At 37.9% G+C, this 18,364-nt stretch overlaps 1 protein-coding gene across 11 annotated transcripts in view; it reads left to right on the top strand.

Annotated features, from left to right (window-relative positions):
* Positions 1 to 18,364, top strand: part of ADAM22 (ADAM metallopeptidase domain 22) — a 262,714-nt gene that overhangs the window by 30,216 nt on the left and 214,134 nt on the right. For all 11 annotated transcript variants that reach the window (XM_025378403.1, XM_025378401.1, XM_025378400.1 and 8 more), the window contains one exon: positions 15,461 to 15,537. In XM_025378403.1, coding sequence (XP_025234188.1) covers positions 15,461 to 15,537 — 77 coding nt within the window. The remainder of the gene's footprint in view (positions 1 to 15,460; positions 15,538 to 18,364) is intronic.

Below are 18,364 nucleotides of genomic sequence, written 5' to 3'. Positions count from 1 at the left end.
ACTTAAATGTGGTTGTATTTTATGTTTAGTACATGCATGGTTATGAATTACTCCTTTTGCAAGATGTTTTATCTGGTGTGGTTGGCAGATATTTTTAGAACTAGCCTGCCATAAAGCTTACTAAGTAGCAGATACTTTCTACTGTGCCTAAGAGATGAGCAGCACACTTCCATGCTTTCTTTGAACATGTTAATATCTGGTTTCACAAATGGGAGAAATAGGACTAAGTTGCATTAAGACGGAGTTTTGTTAGTGATTTAAAAGGAAAAGTAAGATGATTCAGCATCGGAACAGACTATAAATGGGGGTTGAGGAACTGCCTCAAGAACTTATAAAGTAGGTTCAACAATCATTTTTCTAAATAGTTTTGTACAGATGTTTGTTTCCTTACAAGTGAGGGAATGAATCATATAATTCATCGAGCTTCCCCAAAGCTCAAAGTTCCATTCTTCTCCATCTGCCTTATAGATAATGCCCATGCAAGTCATGTAGCCCAACGACCACCAAACTCACTAACAAATGTCAGGTGAATATAGTTAACACAGGAACACAGGTCAGCCGTATTTCAGGAGAATTAGTGCAATGCATATGCTGTTGAGAGTTACACTCTATAAAACAACGATTGTGCTTATAATTACTGGAGAACTCACAAGAAAACCAGTAAAGTAGTTAAATTATGTGAAAGCAACCTTTATTATGTGAGTCCTGAGAACTACTTTTCACTTTTGGCTAATCACAGTTTGCAAAATAATGTTTGTTCATGTTATTGTCAGATTAACAGTTGTCAGCTTTGTTTTAAATTTGTAAGTGAGTGCATTCTTTGTGCTAAGCAAGGTGCCAAACGTTGGGACAACAGAGGCACTTGGTATAGAGTTGAGAGTGGAAGATGGTGTAGCTATAAGCCGTGCACCTCAATGAGAGAGGGATAAAGGAATTGTCATCTGGAAGTGACAAGGGAAGCAAGAACAATTCTGATTCCTGAATACAACACGAAATTCTGTTCACACTCCTTACACTTTTTTAAATCATGTGGCAGAATAAGTTCCCTAACGTTTATGGAGCTAGAACATTCTGTGGATTTTTTTTTTTTTTTTTTTTAAAGATGGAATCTTGCTGTGTTGCTCAATTTGGGTCAAACTCCTGGGCTCAAGTGTTCTTCCCACCTCAGCCTCCCCAGTAGCTATAACAACAAGCACCAGTCACTGCAGCAGCTCGTTCTGTGCGTCTTACATGTATTCAGTCTCCACAGCAATCCTCAGAAGTTGATACTGTTTTTTGCATTTAATAAATAGTGAAACTGAGGCACAGAGAGCTTAAATAATGCCCAGGATCATTCAGTTTAGGAAGGGGTGGAGCTAGGATTTGAACATAGGAAATTTGTCTCCAGTATCTGGAGTTTTAACCACTATCGTATGCAGCTTTTCATAAGCAACTGCTCACAGTTTTAAAACAGAGGGAAAAATCTTGGACAAAGCAATTAAGCATGCCATTGTGTTATTGTCTTGTACGATAATACCATGTCTTTCCAGATAATAAAAATCTGTTGGTAGGGCCTTATCTTTCTCAGAGTCCATTTTGATTCTCCTGGAGTCCTGTGTACACATTAGGAGTTCAGGACTTGGTGGTGGTGGTGGAGACTGTGAGGCATGCAGGGAAGGCCAGAGAAGGACAAAAAGGACACCTGATTGCAGTTTGCTAAGGACGGCCAATCAGGGAAAGTTTCAGTCAGGAGCCTTTGCCAGGAGGCAGCTTCCCAGAAACCCAGTGGGGAAAGTTCAGAGCGACAACCCACCCAGTTTTCAGAAGTGAATAAGTTCTCCCAGGGTATCATTTGATAAATTAAATAAAAAGTGGCCTCCATGTTACTTTGAAAGTATTCATTTGCCTCAAAGCAATAAGAAGTTGAAAAAACTATTATAAAACATAGAAAGAATGACTGTGCCTGGCCTTTTTCCTTTGTAAAAAAGAATCAGGATATCTTGTAGGAATCCTTTCTTTAATCCAGCATGGCAAATGTATGGAATCCTCATTAAACTGCTCTGATTTGCCTCCAGTAGAGGCAAGAATTACAGAGTCTGATTTATTCAGCATTGTATCGAAACACATCAACAGTACAGAGACCTGAGTCACATATGGAACATACAGAAAACAGTGTCTGAGCCCCTGTATACACATAGTTTTGTTAAGGCTAAGCAGCTAATCAGAGGGAAGGAATGAATGGCTCTCCTGTAGCTAGTGGCTCCAGAGCTCCACCATCCTGTGATGGCTCCTTGTAATTTTATTCATCTTTTATGTTTCTGATACTGTTGGGGTCAAGTTCCGTGAGGCTTTGATATGAAATTGTTTCTTTTTTTTTTTTTTTTGAGATAGAGTCTCGCTCTCTCACCCAGGCTGGAGTGCAATGGCCAGATCTCAGCTCACTGCAAGCTCTGCCTCCCGGGTTTATGCCATTCTCCTGCCTCAGCCTCCCAAGTAGCTGGGACTACAGGCGCCCGCCATCTCGCCTGGCTAGTTTTTTGTATTTTTTTTTAGTAGAGACGGGGTTTCACCGTGTTAGCCAGGATGGTCTCGATCTCCTGACCTTGTGATCTGCCCACCTCGGCCTCCCAAAGTGCTGGGATTACAGGCTTGAGCCACCACGCCTGGCTGAAATTGTTTCTATTAAGAGCTGATTTCATGCCAGTGAAGAAAGAGTTTTGAGAGTAAGGGTTTTATTTCTTTTAAATATTCAGATGTGAGGTTATAAAATTAATTAGATATCACGAAGGTTATATTAATATATATATTTTCTTGTAGTAACATGTATTTCAGAGCTAAGGGTAGTCTTCATGTGATTCTGACTTTACATCGCTAGACAATGTTAGTATGTCTTAAGTCTGTAAGACCCTTCAGTGGTGATCTATATCCTATCTCCCTCATTTAGAGTGCAGTTTTTTCTCCTATTTCCAACTCTTCTGAGCTGGGCTCAGTACAAGAAAGTTTGCTTGTTTTAAGTGGTAATTATCTTCTAGGTTACAGTTGGCTACAAGCTTTTCCTGCCATAATGTATACACATGCACACATAAGCACTGTTGGATGGCTCATGGATAACGTGACTTGATTTGTGCAGTTTTTCTATGTCTCCTAATAATGTTATCTCTTAGGATTTCCTACTTTCAAAGATCAATTGGAGTCAGTGTATTTTAAAAAGACATTTCACTTTTCTAGGGAAAGTTTAATGCTAAGGATTAGGTGACAAGATTGATCTTTTTTTTTTTTTTTTTTTTTTTTAATCACAGGGACTAGCTCCAATAAATAATAGAAGTATAAATAAAATTAGTTTCTAGAGTCTCTTTTATTACCTTTGTCTAACAGAATAATTGCATTATTTTTCAGCCCCTTAGGTTTTTTATTAGAACATGTTTGGAAATTTGTACTCATTGAATTTTTTTAGATTCAGATGTTTTTGAAGTCAGAATCCCAGAAGACCGTATACCAGGTACAGGTGATGCAGTACCTATAACAAAAATTTTCATTTTGGATGTTAGTATTTTCTCTCAAACATGAATTGTGGATGGATTCTTTCAACTTTCTTGAAACTTAAGGGCAAGGAGTTACTCTTCAAAGCAGCTTGGAGACACCAGCTGGTAGTTTGTGGAAGCCTCTGAGTTTAAGAATTTGGGGGCAGATTTATGTCATACTAAATCACTGTTAAATATTCTTGCTATTTTCTAACCTATGTGTGCATTACAAGACTACATGGTTTTAAGACATGGTTTTCTCAGAGAGGGCTGCAGAGAGGGCTGATAGTCTGTTTTCTCTCTTTCTTTCTCTCACAGACACACACCACAGTCCCATCTTCTCCTTTCTTTACTGTGGTAATTAAGATAGCTATAGGTAGTGTGTTCTTCCTACCAGTCTTCATTCTAGCCCATTGGCAAACAAGAAAATGAAATATTTTTGCAGTGGTTCTTGTCTCTAGAATTATCTCGTTTGGTGTCCCAATAAAGAAAGCCTTTGGTTAAAAGAAAGAAAGGAAGAAAGTCTCTGGTGTTTGACAGTCAAGTCATAGGTGAAAACGTGTCATTTGCATATCCTTAACATTAGGGACTTAACTGCTTTTATTTTTCTCTGACTTTTGCTTTGCTCTTAGAGTGTTTCTTGACTAAGTCCTTGGAAAACTTTTAGACGAGTGAGATATGTTAGTAAAGAAGGCATATGGTCTTATGTTTAAAATTTGAAACATAGTTCCATAGTTTATTATATGTAAATATGTGAGCAGAACATCCTTTAGAATTATATAGTTTCATTCTTTAGTCCTAGGAGAGAAAAGGTCTTTATACATCATATGAAATTGTTTCCCAAAGGAAATGCTATGGAATTTATATGTACTAGCTATTTATCATGGGATTTTGTACAATGATGTTTCCTATTTTTCTTTCTTCAGACACTTGGAGCTAGCCCTTAAGTAAAAGTGAGCCTTTACTCTCAGATATATGTAATGTCTATTTAAGCAAATGAAATCAAGCAAAGAAAAATCCATTGATATTATAGAACTGGCTAAAGTAAACCTTGATGTGAAGAACTCACCATTCTTAATTTTATTATTTGGACATGGCCTACTTCTGAAGTTGCCTCCAGGAGAGATTGTGACCCAGCTGGCAGGGACAATTCTTATTTCTAATTCTGCTTTTAAAATTACCTGATTTAGAGCTAGACTGACTAGCTATTCATGTGAGAGTGTAGTTGACAGCCATTTACTCATTTTTCCTCTTCTCCACTTTTTACCTTTTGATAGTTACATTATTCTCTGCAATGAGCTTTATATACTGTCTTCACCATAAACAAAAATGTTAAGCGTTTTCCTCACAGCATTCTGTAATTGTGACTATTTTCAGTTCGCATATGGGGAAAAAGAAGATGAAGATGAAAGTTTTCCTGACTCTACTCTAAATGAAATATCAAGCCAATAGTGGGGCTGGGAAGAGCTCTCATCTCATTTCTCACAGGCCTTTCCTGTACCAGAAAAGAGTATCCATTTCCCAGGACTGATTTGTCTGAGACATTTTTGTCTGCCGATTTTGTTGCATCTAAATGTTAGGGTTCCTTGTACTCAGATTTAATTATAGTTCAATATAACTATACTATATTGTATTGTTCTCAGACTAGTAAGTATCTTAAAGGTCTGCTTTGGCTTTCAGGATTATGTGAGTAAGCTTTTTCTTGTTCAGGCCTTAAATTGCAGGCCTAGTAATGGGCAGCTAATGGCCAAGATGATGGAGAGACTGATTTATCAGAAGATAGCTGAAGCATAAATAAGTAATGAGGCTGCCTGACTTCCTGAATGGAGATGAGAAAATAGGAGCTGGTGCCAGTGTCAGCATAGTCTGTCTTTTTGTCTTTGCCTCTAGTTTGTTGGAGCAGGGACCACCTTGGCAGCCAGGGAATCACAAGAGTCCATTTTAGTGCCTTCAGAACTGGAAATGTAGCAAGATGTAGCAAGGTAAATTCAGGGAATGCCTCTCAAGAGTTCATCTTATCCAAGGAAAGCCTTTTTTTTTTTTTTTTTTTTGGTAGAATGTGTAGCCTTCATCTAGGAATCCCTGGGTAGTGAGATCTACATGATGTAATCTCTGTCCTAGGAAAATGTATCCCAAAACAAGGGCAAGAAATTGTTTATATCAGTTGTGATATGGTTTGGCTGTGTCCCCGCCCACATCTCATCTTGAATTGTAGTTCCCGTAATCCCAACATGTCATAGGAGGGACCTGGTGGGAGGTAAGTGAATGATGGGAGTGGTTACCTTCATGCTAGTCTCGTGATAGTGAGTTCTCACAAGATCTGATGGTTTTATAAGGAACTTTTCCTCTACTTCACTCTGTACTTCTTGCTGCTGCCATGTGAAGAAGGATGTGTTTGCTTCCCCTTCTGCCATGACTGTAAGTTTCCTGAGGCCTCTCCACCCCTGTGAACTGAGTCAATTAAACCTCTTTCCTTTATAAATTACTTAGTCTCAGGTATTTCTTCACAGCAGCATGACAACAGACTAATACAAGTTATAAATTTTTTCATGTAAAATAAAACCAACAGCAAGAATGGAAATTTGACTTGGAAAGCAAGTATAAGTAAATGAGAATTCCATGAGAATTGGCCATACTTTAGACTCACATGGAGTAGCTCTTTAAAATATATAGGCTTGGAGGCCAAAGTAGAAACATTGCTTGAGCTCAGAGTTTGAGACCAGCCTGGGCAATGCAGGAAGGTCCTGTCTCAAAAAGAATAAAAATACCATGGGAATTCCAATATTTTGCTCCTTTCCCCCCCTCATTTAAAAAAACAGTATAGGCTGGGCATGGTGGCTCATGCCTGTAATCCCAGCACTTTGGGAGGCCAAGGTGGGCAGATCATGTGGTCAGGAGTTTGAGACCAGCCTTGCCAGATGGTGAAACCCCATCTCTACTAAAACTACAAAAAATTAGCCGGGTATGGTGGTGTGCGCCTATAATCCCAGCTACTTGGGAAGCTGAGGCAGGAGAATTGCTTGAACCCTAGAGGTAGAGGTTGCGGTGAACTAAGATCGTACCACTGCACTCCAGCCTGGGTGACAGAGTGAGACTCTGTCTCAAAAAAAAAAAAAAAAAAAAAAAAAAAAAGTATATTGAGGTTCTACTTTGTGAGAAAGCGTGCCAAGGTGCTTACAGAGATATTGGCCCTTAATTTAGCAGGAAAGACTATCTGATTGAATTTCTTTTTCTTCCTTTTGTATTTCTCTTACTCATTCCCTGCTTTTAGAAAAAACTTTTAAAACTTTTATTATTTTGGTTGAACTCAACAACAAAATGTAGGTAGTAAATTGTCATAAGAACATACATTTTACTTTTAAGAAATAATACAGGAATTTAGTAAGTAAATATTCACTTTTGAAAGTTAAACATATTTTGTCATAAATAGTGAAGGAAAGGGACATCTGTTATCACAAAGGTCTTTGAAAGCCATTTTTATGGCTTTCAAGATAAGGAGGGCGTTTCTTAGGTTGGTTTAGAATATCACTTTTCAACCGTTGGCTGTACCTTGGAATGACATGTATAGCTCTTTAAAAATTGTTGATGCCTGGGATCCACTGCAGACCAAGTATATCAGAATTGCTGAATTTGAGGCACAGACATTAGTATGTTTAAAAAAGTTTTCCAAGGCAATCTGGGTGTAGCGGCGTATGCTTGTAATCCCAACTAATCAGGAGACTGAGGTAGGAGAATTGCTTGACTCCAGGAGTTTGAGGCTGCAGTGAGCTATGATCGCATCTCTGAATAGCCACTGCACTCCAGCCTGGGCAACACAGTGAGATTCTGTCTCTACAAAAAATTAAAATAAAAATAGCTATGTATGGTGGCACATGCCTATAGTCCCAGCTACTCAGGGGGGCTGAGGTGGCAGGATCACTTGAGCCCAGAAATTTGAGGTTACAGTGAGCCGTGACTGTGCAACTGCAGTCCAGACTGGGGAAAAGAGCATGACCCTGTCTCTAAGGAAAAAAAAAAAAAAAAAAAAAAAGACTTCCTAAGTGCATTAGTCTGTTCTTGCACTGCTATAACGAAATACTTGAAACTGGGTAATTTATAAGAAAAGAGGTTTAGTTGGCTTATGGTTCTACAAGCTGTACAGGCTTTTGCTTCTGGGGAGACCTCAGGAAACTTAAAATCGTGGCAGAAGGTGAAGGGGAAGCTGGCATGTCTTACATGATCAGAGCAGGAGGAAGAGAGAGAGAGAAGGGGGAGATGCTACACACTTTTAAACAACCAGAGCTCCTGAGAACTCACTCACTATCACAAGAACTGCAAGGAGGAAAGTCCACCCCCATGATCTGGTCACTGTGCACCAGGCCTCTCCTGCAACACTGGGGATTATAATTCTACATGTGATTTGGGTGGGGATGCAAATTCAAACCATATCAAAGTCTAATGTGGAACCAGGATTGAGAATTTTAGAAGTTTTTTGATGTCTTTAGTTCCAGCTTGATCTTCCAAAATAAATCAGTAATACATTAATGTGCCTTGTAATATATAGCATGCCTTGTAGTTTCCTGGTTGTGCTGAGCTGTTTGCCATTTTTGTGCCTTTGTTGTTCCTTTTTCTTGTAGTGCTCTGCCTTACATTGTCAATCTGAGGAGTACCAATGCATTCCTTGGTATCCCTACAGTTGAAGGACTGCTGTTGTATTTTATACATATATCTACTGTTGGACTTATACTCACTTTGTAATAATTTGTTTAGTACCTTCCTCTTTTGACTACGAGTTTCCTGAGTGCAAGAGCCATATCCAACTCATCTTTCTTTCTCAGGGCCTGGTATGGTTGGCACTCTATAAGTGTTGAATGGACTATCGCTTATTTAATTATTACAGCAAATCTACAAAGTGTGTGTTATTATTTTTGCTCTTTAAGAGATGAGGACTTTCAGTTCAGAGACATGAAACAACCTGCTCTAGTTTATTCCACTGGTAAATAGAAGACCTAGAATTCAAGTGTACCTCAGCTCTTTAAAGTTTGTTCTTTAAAAATTGTGCTATTTTGTTTTGTTTCATTTTGTTTTAAAATGTCCTGTTGCCAGGCACTGTTCTGGTTTTTGTAATACTAAATGCAGATGGTTGGATTTCAAGAACAGTTTGGTTTAAAGAAAGTATGTAAATTAGATACAATATATAATCAGCTTATGAAAACTACGGGTGTTACTGAGATGGAGAAGGGAGAGTAACATGGAGTCATAGTATAGAAATACGGAGAGAAAACACTAATGTTCTTACATTTATCATACCAATTTACATATAGGTAGACCTGTTGGGTAGAGCTGTCTTTTAACAGATGCCATTGTAATACAGTTCCGCTTCACAAAATTAATCCCATATCTTGATGTGACCACAACAAATTCTAGAATGAGAAACTTTCATCTGAATAGAGATATAGTATCAATCTTTTGCAGCTCTTTTGCCAGAAGTTATCATAAGGCTATGGTGGTTTTTCAGTTGCCTTTTCTGATGTAGAAAAGAGGGATCATATATATAAGCCATATTTGCTCTCTCTGTATATACATACACATATATATATACATACACATATATATATACACACACACAATTTTTTTTTATTAAACTGAAGATGTTAGACTTCCAAGAATTATACTTGTAGTTTTTTTAAACTGAGCTGAAGCAGTCAAATGGCAAATACATGTTTAGGACGCAGTACCTAAAGATTCTATTACATGCATTAAACCCTTATTTTTAATAATGTTAATTACTTTCACAGTTATCTTATTGTATACTACCTTTTGATTGCTGATATTCCCACCCCATTGGTAAACATCAATTCGTTGTTCAGGTTGGGCTTAATTAAAAACCTAAAGTACCTCGTCTTTCTCATTGTGTCAAGGTTCTGATTCTACTATGAATGTTGTACTGCTAACTTTGCTTTAAAAATTGGCTATCAATAAGGCAGTCTTAAAAAGTTCCCTTGTGTTTGCTCTCTGGGATAGGTAGGCTGACCTTGGTTCATTGAATCTAGAAGTTATGAGGAGAAGAGTACAGGCTGCCAAGAAGCAAAATGCATGAGGAACATGAGTGTTATGTTAATTTCACATTTTAATTTCAGCTATTGCCCATGAATAATAAACAGGCCCCAGTCTGGGGATTGTATTATGTTCTTATGGTCCGAAAATTTCTATGATTCATTTTTGAATTTAGAAATTAGAATTATCTTTATATAATTATATTGATTTAATTGATATATTTATTATGTAATTATTTATTATGTAATTATATTGATTTATTAAGAGTTCCTGCCATCTGGAGAGTTATTTTATATTTTTGCATTTTTCCCCTGTATCTTTTCTTTCACAGTTTCTATAAATGTCAGCCTCACTGCTTGTCTCAATCCCTAAAACACATATGTACTGCACGCACATATTTTACCATGTCCATGTAATTTCTTTTCCTTAAACGAGGGATTTCAATATACGTATTTTTAACTATAACTCTGAGTTTGTAAGCTTGTTATCAAATTGGCCTTAGGACATGGCTTAGGACATCAGCTGTGGTCATGTTATTGACTTTTCGATGAAAATGGAATTCTAAAGATTGTTTTTTATGTTTTGATTTTGTTGTCGTATCTTCTAAAAATGCTCTTCAGAGCATTTTAATGATACTGAAACGACTTCTATTATAATAATTATTCATTAGAACCCAGTAAAACCTGCAAGTACCTCCAAGCTGTAGAATGAAAGCAAGGAGTTGAAATATGATGAAAAAGGCCTACCAGCAGGTGGGATGCCTACTCTGCCACCACATATGTGACTTTGGAAGTGACTTTTGCCCACACTGGCCTCAGTGTCCCTATTTATATACTAAGGATCTTGTATTACATGAACTCTAGGAATTCTCTCAGTATTATTCTTTTTTTTCTTTTTTGAGACGGAGTCTCGCGCTGTGTCACCCAGGCTGGAGTGCAGTGGCGCGATCTCGGCTCACTGCAAGCTCCGCCTCCCAGGTTCACGCCATTCTCCTGCCTCAGCCTCCGAGTAGCTGGGACTACAGGCGCCCGCCACCACGCCCGGCTAGTTTTTTGTATTTTTAGTAGAGACGGGGTTTCACCATGTTAGCCAGGATGGTCTCGATCTCCTGACCTCGTGATCCACCCGTCTCGGCCTCCCAAAGTGCTGGGATTACAGGCTTGAGCCACCGCGCCCGGCCCTCAGTATTATTCTAATACCTGAAGTACCTGTTTAATAGTTTTTAAAATCAGAATTCATTCTTATGTAGTAATTTGAAAGATGGCATTTCTGCAAAATTATGTTTTTCTAGTATCTCTGAGAGGTATTACTACTTTTTAATCTTCAACTTAAAGTTAATAAATATTGGAATTTTTCCTTGACAGTATCTTAGCCTGTTTCCCCCACCAAAGGAAAATCTTGGTATTATACTGATTCTTTCTTCTCAAACATACCTTTTTCCTTAAACTAAAAAGGCAAGGTCTAAGAGTAACTGTCTGAGAACCATCCTGGCTCACTTCAGTGGTGTTGAATAATAAGCCTGATAATACAGCAATTCGGTATAATTCATTTACTTTATTCCATCGCCAAGATAACCTTAAGAAGCAACCATATTGGCCGGGTGTGGTGGCTCACGCCTGTAATATCAGCACTTTGGGAGGCTGAGGCAGGCGGATCACAAGGTCAGGAGATCGAGACTATCCTGGCTAACATGGTGAAACCTCATTCTACTAAAAAAAAATACAAAAAATTAGCCGGGCGTGGTGGGGGGCATCTGTAGTCTCAGCTACTCAGCTACTCGGGAGGCTGAGGCAGGAGAATGGCGTGAACCCGGGAGGTGGAGCTTGCAGTGAGCAGAGATCGCCCCACGGCACTCTAGCCTGGGCAACAGGGCGAGACTCTGTCTCAAAAAAAAAAAAAAAAAAAAAAGCAACCATGTTTCTTCTCTTTGTCCTATTTATCGGCCAGAAACATGGGGAAGGTAGGTTCCTGAATATCGGAAGACCACACAAAATGCAAAGAAACCAGGCTCACATTTATTTTAGTGACCACCAACGCAAGTTTGGTTTGGGTGAGAAGTCCTGTGTTCTGGGTTTGATCCTTGAGGCCTCATGAGTTTCAGCCCTGCTGCTGAAAGTGTCTTGGTTTTAGCCAAACTGGGAGGAAAGTGATATTGAATACTGGTGCAGTCAGCTCATTGGAACTGCTTTTCAAAGTGTTCAGGGACAGTGCCAGTGATGCTGTATTAGTTTCCTGTTGCCTTTATAACACATTAGCAGAAACTTAGTTGCCTGAAACAACAACTTACTGTCTTACAGCTGTGGAGGTCAGAAGCCTGAAATAGGTCTTACAAGGGTAAGGTGAAGTATTGGCAGTGCTTTGCTCCTTTTGGAGGCCCTAAGGGAGATTCATTCCTTGCCTTTTCTAGTTTCTGGAGGCTGCCTGCATTCCTTGGTTCCTGCCCTCTTCCTCTTAGCACTCTGATCTCTACTTCCACCATCAGAGCTGCTTCTCTGATTTTAACCCTCTTGCCTTCCTCTTATAAGGACTCATGTGATTAGATTGAGCCCATCCAGACAATCCAGGATAATCTCCCCAAGTCAAGGTCCTTAAAAATATCTGCATAGTCCCTTTTTCCATGTGAGGTAACATGTTGATATGTTCTGGATATTACGGTGTAGGCATATTTAGGGCTCATTATTCTCCCTACCACAGATTCCTTCTAGTTATTAATGTTGTTACCTGGATGTTGCCTCCTTCTGGAGGCCTTCTGAGACACCCTTAGTCCTTCATCTTCCCTGGTCATTCTCGACAGTATTTCCCTGTTTTATTAAGTCTGAGAATACTATGTTTATTTTCTAAACTTGTTTTTAACTTAATTGTTCATTTTCTGTCTCCTCTACTATCAGATAAGCTGCACAGGAGCAGAAATATGATCAGTTTTCTTCACTACTTTATCCCCCAAATCTAAATAGCTCCCAGCACTTGGTAGGCTCTCAGAAGAAGGTTATTGAATGAATCAATCTGTATACAGTCTAAGGAAGCTTGCCTTATTTTAAAGCTATGTTAACATACTCCTGTTCCTATTACTATCAATAATGCAAACATTCTTACTAAGCAGTAGTTAAGCATTCTGTCAATGGATTTTCTTTTGAATTTAAGTACATGAGTTTCTCTTTGGAACATGACTGAGATCAATAAAATAAGATACCAGATGTAAAATGGAGCTGCAGGAAATAGAAAAGATAAGAATTAGAATTAATGCAGACAGTAAATACCTTGCCAAGAAGAATTTTAACATTACTTCGATTCAAGCTGTAATCATGGATACCAAGGTGAATAACATGTGGCCCTTGCGTTGTTCACCACAGATTTGCAGCATTAATATTTCTGATTCAAAGGAAATTGAGGTAAGAGCTTTAATAGTCCTACAAGAAGAATGGAGGAGGGAGAGGTTCATTTTAACTGAAACATCATTTCTGGTAAGCAGAGGCTCTTCCCAAAACATGGTTGTTAGCACTCTAGGAAACTCAAAGAGCTTTAGGTGGAAGGAGTGATGTTATCCATTGACATCATTTTGAAAGCAATGTCAATGGAAAGAGTGTCTTTCTGTAAGCAGTTAATTTATAACTGTTCAGTTGTTGTTCATTTATACATCCAGGGAACTGATAACAACCTTTGAATGAATCAGGCGATCAGAAGATCAACTAAATACCTGGTGCTGATCATTACTAAGGTCTTGATGTGATATTGACCTGTAGTGAGGAGGAGAGGAGGAGGCTAGACGAGGTTGAAAAGGCTTCATGGAAGAGAGGTGCTATGCACTGAATTGTGCCCTCCCCAAATTTATATGTTGAAACTCTAACCCCCAACATGACTGCGTTTGGAGATGGGAAACCTTTAAGAGGTGATTAAGATTATATGAGGTCATAAGGGTGGGACCCTAATCCAATATGACTGGCGTCCTTATAAGAAGAGAGAGAGACACCAGGCATGTGCACTTACAAAGAAAAGGCTATGTGAGGACACAGAGAAAACGGCCATCTGCAGGCCAAGGAGACAGGCCTCAGGAGAAACCAAATCTACCAACACCTCAACCTTGGACTTGTAGCTTCCAGAACTGCGAACAAATAAATTTCTGTTTAAGCCACCCAGTCTGTGGTATTTTGTTTTGGCAGTCCTAGACGACTACAGGTGGAACTTGATCTAAATCTTGAAGGATGAGTAGGGCCGTTTCTGGGAAACAGCTTTGGTGAAGGGTCTAGTTCAGAAAAGGGCTCAGCAAAATTAATGAATGAAAAAGCCACAGAAAATGTTGGAATGAACATAGCTTTTGAACTAAAGAGCAGAAGAGAGAACTGAGTGTAGGTGGGCTATGGGTAGGTGCTTATATACCATTATGCCTGGAGTGGGGAAGGTGATTATGGAAGATCCTGAAATCCAGGGAGAAGGGTTTTTTTTTTTTTTTTTTTTTTTTTTGATACAGTAGAAAATCTAGGGCTTACATTTGGGATTTTGATAAGGAGTCAACTTTAGAAAAATCAGGGGATATGATATATGGCAGAGGTGGAAATGAAGAGTAAGGTGTGGCTCCAAGAACTACCATAAAAAAAGAAAACGAAGATTAGTTGGGGCTGGGTATTAGTTGAGAAGAGTTAGGAGTGATAGTTGAATGGCTAATGAGGCTCAGAGGTACCCAGGTAATTCTTAAGTTTTGAGGTTTTATGAGGATTAGAATGTGTTAGCAACAGAATTATAAGATTCTCCCATACCTACTTCTTTAAAATAGGAGGATAGACTTTAAAACAGAAGAATTATCCTTTCTTTCCAAAAAGCCTTGTTATTAATCAGACTCTCTCCTTTCACCTAATCTCATAGTTTATTGCGTGTGAAATCCCAGGGATGGTTGAGGTCCCCTGTGGCCCCAGAGACTCCTAAGATGTCCCTTCTGGGATGCGCTTGATCTCAGGGAGCAGCATTTCTGTTGGTCTCACATACTATGTGCATTTGCTCATGTGGCTTTTAATCTCTAAAATAATGTTTGTCACATGTTTCTCATTTTAGTGATTATACATATTTATTTTAGAGGTTTGGATACTGTGGAAACATAAACATAAAAAAATCCAATAATTTGGAGTCCTACTGTTTGGATATAGCTACTGTTCATATTTGGTGAGTCGAATGGAACTCACAGTTTTGCTTCCTCCTTTCTTTTCAGTTAATTCACATGATTATTCAGTATGCAAATATTAATGCTATGGGAAGCACTATATTTTTTAGTTTAGAGTCCCTTGTGGTTTTCTCTGGGAGTTCCTAGGATAGCATAGGAAATAGTGATTTTTTTTTTTTTTTTTTTTTTACACAAGAACATTTGGATAGGTGATATTGGCAGTAGATGTGCAGAGGTTCAATTTTGCTTTTAGGAAGATGTGGAAGCCTTGATGAAATTATGTCTGGTAAATTAAAACTGAAATACTATTTTTAAAGTATGTTTTTGTGATAAGCGAAAAAGGTATTTTGTAGAGGTTTAGATATCTTCTTTCTAAATATATCATGTTCACCATATTATTTTATTCTTAAATTGAGCATATTTTACTTATTTTCTTTCCAAATGTACAAAACTTTATTTTAAAGAAGCTAGTCACTTAAAATCAGGTAAGATGAATGAAGTGCAGTCATCTTGGAAATGAAATGCTTAGCCACTTGAGGCAAACTAAAAAAGTAGGGCACTTGTCCTCTTTGATTGGGTGGTAATTTACTTCAGATTGGTGAATGCTTGGCTTCTAAGAAGATGTAAATTTTACTTTAATATGTTTTCACTTATTCTGCATTTTGAATTATTTTCTTATGATATTGTAAGTGTTTTGAAATAATCATAAGAAAGACTAATTGCCTAATTAGTATGGCTGAGTAATAAATAACCTTTTTTCTTTTTGATATTGTAGTTGACTCATGTTGACCAAGCAAGCTTCCAGGTTGATGCCTTTGGAACGTCGTTCATTCTTGACGTCGTGCTAAATCAGTAAGTGTTGAGCTGCGCTTGCTTTTGTCAGATACACATTAAATCCACTTTCTTTTCCACTTGTAAAGTTTTTTCTTGCTATATTTTACTTCATCTTCCTATACCAGTTAAATATTACATTTGAAACTATACTTGTTGACTGTAGGTTATAAAGTCTGGCAGATAGCAAGAAATGTATATTCATTTGAAATTGAGCACCTATATTAGATTTAATAATGTAAAATGAAAGGCAAGAGTTACCCCAATATTTTTTGTAAGAATATCTATAGCTTAAGTTTCCTGTGAATGACAGTAAATTATGAAAATAATACTTTGGGTATTGAAGTATCTTCCTTGAGAACAGCAGGAAAGAGAAGGTTGCACTTTTTGATTAATGATTCAGAGGACTGGCTGCATGATAGGTGATGCTAAATAATACCTGGAGTTCATTAGATGCTTTGATATGGTGGTGGATTTCTGTGAGGTTTCTGGTCCTGGGATTATCCTGTGAATACAATATAATTTTAGAAATAGTTGTCTACCTAGAATTTTAGGTTTGGAAGGTGCTTTTGATTTGTTGCTGTATTTAATCTCATTCATTTGGTCTAAATGTAGTGTTTAATAAATCTGGTTAGTTACTGTTCACTTTTTTAAAAAAGGGTTTCTATCCTACTTCTGATCATGGGCAAGTAGGCAGATACCAGGGTTCTGCCAGGCCTATGCTTCTGAGCTGGGCAGCATTGGGCCATAGTTTTTTGGAAGCATTTCTACAACCATTCAGGAAGAAAGTCTGAGGCCAGAAATTCAGGCAAATCGACCAAAAGTGAGAATTAGAGCCTAAGTTGTCTGCAATGGGGAATCAGCTAGGTGGAAGACTGTCAGTTAATTTTAAAAAGCATGTAAGAGGCAAGACTTAGGACCATGTTATCTGGATAGGTAGCCATTAGCCACTTGTGGCTGTTTAAATTTAAATTAATTCATTCAAATAAAACTAAAAATTCTGTTCTTCAGTTGCATTAGCCATATTTTAAATGCTCAATAACCCTCTCTGCCTTCACTCCCTCATCTGCTTTACTACCTAGTCTCCTTCTCTGCTTCATTTTAAAAATAATACTTATCACCATTTAATATACAGAGGAACTCTTATGACATTGTCATTTTTATAGGTCAAAGAAGTTTGCCTACCATTATTGATGCATGGCCATCTAATATTTGATATTTTGATTATTTATTTGGTCTATAGTCTTTTTCCTACTCCTAGAATGTAAGCTGCTTGAGGGCAGAGATTTTCTTTGCTTCACTGATATGTCCTTAACACAGTGTAGGGGCTAAACTCCAGGCTGAGAGTCATATTGACTCAGAAACCAGAGGATAGGATTAGCCAGGAGACAGAGGTGAAATGACCAGGAGAGGAAGAGTGAAACAGCAAAAAAGAAGATACATGTTTGAGACTAGCTACTGAAAGCCACATGTAGATACTAGGTGTGATTTGGAAAGTCACGTTCTTAGGTCTCTATTTTAATAACTCCCTTCCATCCCTCTTTGAAATCATTGTCCCTGTTGGTAATCTGTGTTTTCTGCTTCCTGACGTTTGTAATTCCTTGACTTTTAATACTCAAATGAAGAACGGATATTTATTCATGTCCATTCTGGCCAAACTGCCTCACTTACTTTGGAGACATCCGAGTCCAAAGACTTTCTGTTCCTGAAGGAGACACACATATGGTCATACTTATCAAAGCATGAAGTTTGGAATACCGGGGTTGAAGCAAAATTTCTTTTGAGATACTGGCAGAAACCTCTATTGGGCATTTTTCTTTCTATTTCAATGCAAATTTGCAATTACAAGACATGTAAACAATTAAATAAGAGCATAAATGGAGGTAGCCTGGGCTGAGAAACATGCAGTGTGCTCATTTTTTTTTTTGCCTGGGATCAATATTAAACATAGGTGGCAAGTAGCTGTTATCTTTATACTATAAAAATCATGATGTGATACAAAAATGTTCATCTTATTTTTATGTAGAATGTTTTTGTTTCATGGTTTTAGTTTGTGTATTGTCTTAAGTTGGTTAAGGAGCAGGAACGTGAAAAACAATATGTTCTTTAAACTTTTTTTTTTCTTATGAAGCAATTCTGGGGCTGTGGAACATACAGAAATTTTTTTTAACTGGAGGAAAATTAAATAAGTCTATGTGTAGCTAGCTTCTGGTTGCAGGATGGATCCAATAATACATATTTTTTGATTGCAATGGCTGGAAAAGTATCATTACATAATGTTTTTTCTTAATGTTCAGTGAATAAAATTACCTATAAGTAGATTATACAAGAGTTTAACCTTTGAGTAGTAACTTCCACAGGAGGCTGATAAAAATATGGAAAGGTTAAAAATGAAAAGCACAGCCAGTTTCTGTTTCATTAAAATTATCAAGAAAAGGGTGGGGAGTAGTTTTTCTTCATGGGGTCATAGTTGTCAAATTTCACTCTTTAGGACAGATGTATTAACAAAATCAAACATATGGCCTGGTCTGGCCACACTAGTCCTGAGGCTGCATTGGACCTTTCCAGAGGTCAGCAATAAGTCTTATACTTTATTGTAAAACATTCCTCAGAAAGAAGAAAGCTCAATAAGGACATGTAACTATTATCTGAGCGATTCAGTCCAGTTTTTTTTTTCTTGTACATCTCCTGTTCTTGAAGAAGTGGATAATTAAACTGCTCCAAACAATGCAAGGATGTTGAAAAACATTTCCTTTCAGGAGAACTATTTGATCCTTTGCAACAGGGGACCTGACAAAAACCATGCGTAGCCCCCCAACAAAGAAGCAAGCACTGCCTTTGGACTGTG

The sequence above is a fragment of the Theropithecus gelada genome, chromosome 3 (genome assembly GCF_003255815.1).
Source record: "Theropithecus gelada isolate Dixy chromosome 3, Tgel_1.0, whole genome shotgun sequence".
NCBI classification, from domain to species: domain Eukaryota; kingdom Metazoa; phylum Chordata; class Mammalia; order Primates; family Cercopithecidae; genus Theropithecus; species Theropithecus gelada.
The sequence above is the reverse complement of the archived record's forward strand: the minus strand, read 5'-3'. Positions and strand labels throughout refer to the sequence as shown.